The sequence below is a fragment of the Pleurodeles waltl genome, chromosome 4_2 (assembly GCF_031143425.1).
Source record: "Pleurodeles waltl isolate 20211129_DDA chromosome 4_2, aPleWal1.hap1.20221129, whole genome shotgun sequence".
Lineage (NCBI taxonomy): Eukaryota > Metazoa > Chordata > Amphibia > Caudata > Salamandridae > Pleurodeles > Pleurodeles waltl.
Genome location: NC_090443.1, coordinates 1,060,272,626 through 1,060,278,291, shown reverse-complemented (window position 1 = coordinate 1,060,278,291; position 5,666 = coordinate 1,060,272,626). Strand labels below are relative to the sequence as shown.

Genomic DNA, 5,666 nt, shown 5'->3' with positions numbered 1-5,666 from the left:
ATTTAGACTGGGTCTAGGAGCCAGGCTCTCTAGGGATAGTGTGGATGAACAGCCAAAGTCTACCTAGGAGACATGCAAAGCTCATGCAATGTCACTACAGTCATACAGTACTCACACACATGAAAGAAAATACTAAGTGTTACAAAAATAAAGGTGCTTTATTTTGGTGACACAAATACCAAAAATACCTTAGAGACTATACTCCCTTAGGAGGTAAGTAATACACAAATTATATACACTAGTTTGCAGAAATAGACAGGAAAACAGTTAGAAAACAGTGACATCAGTGAAAACCACAATAGTTAGAAATGGGCCTGGGGGAGCACAAACCATATACTAAAAAAGTGGAACCAAATTTAAGGGAGAGAGCATAGCTACTGGGGTCCTGATTAGCAGGATCCCATTAGACACAATCAAACACACTGACAGGCCAAAAATGGGGGTAAGCAAGCTAGAAAGAGGCTACTTTCCTACAAGGCATATGCCATTTTCCCATGTGGTTGAGGACTCACTGTGAGAAAATAGCCTCTTTCTAACATGGTTTCCCCCAGTTTTGGCCTGTTTGTGAGTGTGTGTCAGTGTGTTTTTACTGTGTCACTGGAATCCTGCTAGCCAGGTCCCCAGTGCTCATGGATAAAACCCTATTTGTCAGTGTGTTTTGCCTGTCTCACTGGGATCCTGCTAGCCAGGACCACAGTGCTCATAGTTTGTGGCCTAATGTGTGTTCTGTCAGTAGTGCTTAACTGTGTCACTGAGGCGCTGCTAACCAGAATCTCAGTGCTTATGAGTTCTCTGCTTCTAAATTTGTCACTATAGGCTAGTGACTCAATTTACCAATTTCAACTGGCACACTGGACCCCCCTTAAAAGTCCCTAGTATTTTGTACCTAGACACCCAGGGCACTTGGGTTTCAGGTGATCCTTATGGGCTGCAGCATTTCTTTTGCCACCCATAAGGAGCTCAGACAAACCCTTTCACAGGACTGCCACTGCAGCCTGCGTGAAATAGTGCACATCCTATTTCACAGCCATTTTCACTGCACATAAGTAACTTATAAGTCACCTATATGTCTAACCTTCATTTACTGAAGGCTAGGTGCAAAGGTTCTAAGTGTGAGGGCACTTTTGCACTAGCAAAGGTGATCACACGCAGTCCAGGGCCAATTCCCCGGACTTTGTGAGTGTGGGGACGCCACTACACGAGTGCACTACATATAGGTCAATACCTATATGTAGCTTAACAAAGGTAACTCCGAATATGGCCATGTAAGGTGTCTAAGATCATGGAATTGTCCCCCCATTCCAAATCTGGTATTGGGGAGCCAATTCCATGCATCCTGGGGGCTTCACCATGGACCCCCAGTACTGCCAAACCAGCTCTCTGCAGCTTGCACTGCAACTACAGCTGCTGCCACCTCACAGACAGGGTTCTGCCCTCCTGGAGTCTGAGCAGCTCAGTCCCTGTAAGGCAGAACAAAGCATTTCCTTTGGGAGGAGGGTGTCACACCCTCTCCCTTTGGAAATAGGTGTTACAGGCTTGGGAGGGGTAGCCTCCCAGAGCCTCTGGAAATGCTTTGAAGGGCAAAGATGGTGCCCTCCTTGCATAAGCCAGTCTACACCGGTTCAGGGAACCCCAGTCCCTGCTCTGGCGTGAAACTGGACAAAGGAAAGGGGAGTGACCACTCTCCTGTCCAGCACCACCCCAGGGGTGGTGCCCAGAGCTCCTCCAGTGTGTCCCAGTCTTCAGCTATGCTGTTTTCCAAGGTGTGGGGACACTCTGGAGGCCTCTGAGTGGCCAGTGACACCAAGTGACATCAGAGACCCCTACTGATAGGTCCATAACTGATAAGTAGCCAATCCCCCTCTCAGGGCTATTTAGGGTCTCTCTTGTGGGTTTCTCTTCAGATTCTACTTGCAAGTTTCCAGCAGGAATCCTCTGCAACAACTACTTCATCCTCTGACCTCGGATCGACCGCAGACTGCTCCAGGAACCACTGTAACATCAACAAAGTATCCACAAGGGATACTTTTCCTCTGCAACTTCAGCTCCAGCCAGCAACTGCAACAGTTTCCATGGTGTGCACACTCTGGAGACTCCCTCTCTTCACCCTGGACCAGAAGGACCAAAGAAATTTCTCGTGAAGTGACGGAGTCACTTTCCTGTTCCAGCAGGCATCTTCTAGGATGACGACCGGTTCTCTTGGACTCCTCTCCTCACAATGAGTGTGCTCCTTGGAACACAGGTGATGGACCCCTTCGACACAGACTGTCCTAAGGTCCTGCTGTCCAAATTTGGAGGAGGTAAGAGCTTGCAGAACCCCTGTGAAACACATCATCTTCACCTCATGAGACCTCTGTGCACTATTTCCAAGAATCCTTCATGCACAGCCTGTCCGAGGTCCCCAGCATTCTATCCTGTGATGCTCACCTCACTGAGTTGTCCTCTGGCAGCGTGGGACCTTCTTTTGTAGTGCTGCAACAACTGCAATTTGCACCTTCTTTGTCCCTGTGCCCTGGGACCTCCGTGGGTGCTGCCTGGTCATCTGTGGGTTCCCTCCAGTGTTGGGAGCCCCCTCTGCCTCCTCAGTCTGAGTTGAGGCCCCCATGTCCCTCCTGGGTCCAGGCAGCGCCACTTTGACGCAATCACGACATTGCTTGAACCAAGGCTTGTGGGGCGAATCCAGGGCCAAAACTCGCCTGCATCCATCACCTCCACGTGGGACATCCATTACATCATGCAGGAACCCACAGCCTTCTTCCTTTGGTGCATTTCTGCAGTCTTTGTCCAACTGTGGACTCTTCTTTTGCACCCTCTTCTAGGTTGGCAGGGGCTCCTGTCCTTCCTGGAACCTTCTCTGACTTCTGGACTTGGTCTTCTGTCCTCGCAGGTCTTCAGGTCCAGGAATCCACCATTTGTTGTTTGCAGTCTTGCATGGTTCTTGCAATAACTCCGATCACGACTTGTAGTGAGTCCTAAAGAAACTTGCAGTACTTTACTGCTACTTTCCTGGGCTCTGGGGTGGGGTATTTTACTCACCTTTTTGGTATTCATACTCCCAGCGATTCTATACACACTACAATTGTCAAGGGAGGAATTTGTGATTTGCATTACAATGTCTTATTATATGGTTTGTGTTGCCCATAGACCTATTTTCTCCTATTGCATTCTATAGCATTCCCTATTGTTTGCACTATCCTATGTCTAATTACTTACCTTATTTTGGTGGCCAGTGCATATATTGTGTATAATACTTACGTCCAGAAGGAGTATTGCCTCTAAGATATTTTTGGCATTGTGTCACCCAAATGAACTACCATTATTTTTGGTAACACTGAGTATTGTCATTACTTGTGTATAAGTACTGTGTAACTATAGTGGTATTGCAGGAGCGTTGCATGTCTCCTAGTTCAGTCTAAAATGCTCTGCTACAGCTACCTCTAACAGCCTAAGCTGCTAGAACACTACTGCATTTCACTAATAAGGGATAACTGGACCTGGTATAAGGTGTATGTACCCAAGGTACCTACTACTAACCAGGCCAGCATCCTTCACCCACCACCATAACTTACATGAGGGCCACTCTGTGTTATGTAAAAATTCTCAGAGGATGTGTGCCAGAATAATTCTAGAAGCGTATCCTTCACTGCTCAAGCACAAACACAGGTAGAAGGCAAGTAACCTCATAAAACAAATAAAGCTAATATTAAAATGAAAAGTATTACTACGTCCATAGGAAATACAAGTAGTGCCATTTAGGCAACTGGAACAATAAAAAGGCAACATGAATATTAAAGACGCTAGATTCTCCAAGTTGTTATGAAGAATGATAAGAATGCATGTTTTACCATTTCCAAGATTAATAAAATGAGTACCATTTAGTTTGGTCGAAGCAGCATCTTTCAGCTAACGTCTAGAAGACAATTAAGATCTGAGCTATGGAATAATAATTGTATTCGCACCACAGCACTAACCCATGATCTGTGTGCATGATAAGATTAAAATTATTTTGTTCATATTATTAATGTTTTATCGTTAACATTATTTCTCTCACCAACGTTCCTCTTTCTACAAAAGGCCTGGCCATGGACAGGACCAACCAGACTCTGGTTGCAGAATTCATCCTGTTGGGCCTGTCTTCCATTCCTGAGGTGGAGCATCTCTTCTTCATGATTTTCCTACTGATCTACATCACCACCCTGACTGGGAACATCCTCATCATCACACTAATACGCCTAGACAGACATCTTCACACCGCTATGTACTACTTCATCTGTAATCTGTCATTCCGAGACTGCTGCTACTCCACTGTCACTGTTCCTAAGATGCTGGCAGACCTTCTAGCTGAGAGGAAGACTATCTCCTTTCCTGCATGCATGACCCAACTCTATTTCTTTCTCAGTCTAGTGACTGTGGAGGGCCTTCTTCTGGCTGCCATGGCAGTTGACCGCTACATTGCAATCTGCCGCCCTCTACATTATGGCACAGTCATGGACCAGCGCACCTGCTCCTGGTTGGCAGCTTCCATGTGGGTCGGTGGATTCTTTAACTCCTCCGTTCATGTGATTTTGATGAGCAGGCTCTCGTTTTGCAGGTCCAATGAGATCCAACACTTTTTCTGTGACATCCTTCCTCTGCTGAACCTTTCGTGCTCCAATACATTCATCAACATCCTGGCCCTCTTCACGCTGGGTTGGTTCCTTGCTTTTGGGGCGATTCTCATCAAGATTGTATCATATGCTTTCATTATCACCACCATCCTGAACATCAAGTCTTCTGAGGGCCGAGCCAAATCATTCTCCACCTGTGCCTCTCACCTGACAGTGGTCATCATCTTCTATGGGGTTCTGCTCTTCACCCATTTCCGGCCCACAACCACTAACTCATTCTCGGTTGATAGGTTTGCGGCAGTGGTGTACAGCATCTTTACTCCCATGCTGAACCCAATGATCTACAGTCTCCGAAACACTGAAATGAAGAAAGCAGTCAAGAAAGCCATTGGTAGAATCCATGGAGAACCAAAGTGAACGTAGATACAGATAGAGGAGTGTCAGAAGGCGTAGAGCACCAATTGTGCCCATCTCTCTATCATCTATGTCAACATAGGCTTTACACAGTCTCCAAACTCACCCACTATGATTCTACTCATAGAAAGATCACCTGATCAATAGACATCTTATGTATCCGTTCTCTTGTACAACACTTCACTGCATTGTAGCTGGTTTAGCTCTCGCTAACAACCCTCACATGCAGACATACATTGGATACAGGTTTGTCTTTGGCACTAAGCTATGCTTGTTTTTTCTGACAGTTGTGAATCATATTAATATTTCTGCCCAACAGCACCTAGTTGGAGGGCAGTTCTGTGCATTTATCACCCTCTCACTGACAAGGAGCTTCTGTATGTAATTCCTGATCGCACGCAGACAGACCTTGGCTTACAACCTCCTATTTTGGAGCACCTTCTCTGCTAGCTGATTGAATGGTTTGGAATCAAATAGAGAATGAAATGAAAGGAGGCTGGAGAGTTGAGACAGTTGAAAGGTAGAGTAACATGCTAGATACAATTAAAAGGGTGAGCGGAGAGACTAAAGGTATTACTAAGGTTTTTCCAGAACAGGAGACATGCTCTATATTGGTGGTTATCCTGTCCTTCCTAACCTGGGTTT

At 46.0% G+C, this 5,666-nt stretch overlaps 1 protein-coding gene across 1 annotated transcript; it reads left to right on the top strand.

Moving 5' to 3' along the window:
• The first annotated feature begins 4,082 nt into the window (after positions 1-4,082).
• Positions 4,083-5,024, top strand: LOC138294037 (olfactory receptor 5V1-like). The gene has a single exon (XM_069233286.1). It carries the CDS (start codon positions 4,083-4,085, stop codon positions 5,022-5,024), a length of 942 nt encoding a protein of 313 aa, XP_069089387.1.
• The last annotated feature ends 642 nt before the right edge of the window (positions 5,025-5,666 follow it).

Bases quoted from the DNA above. Each gene is read 5' to 3' on its own strand.
- LOC138294037 (XM_069233286.1), top strand. From the start codon at position 4,083: ATGGACAGGACCAACCAGACTCTGGTTGCAGAATTCATCCTGTTGGGC.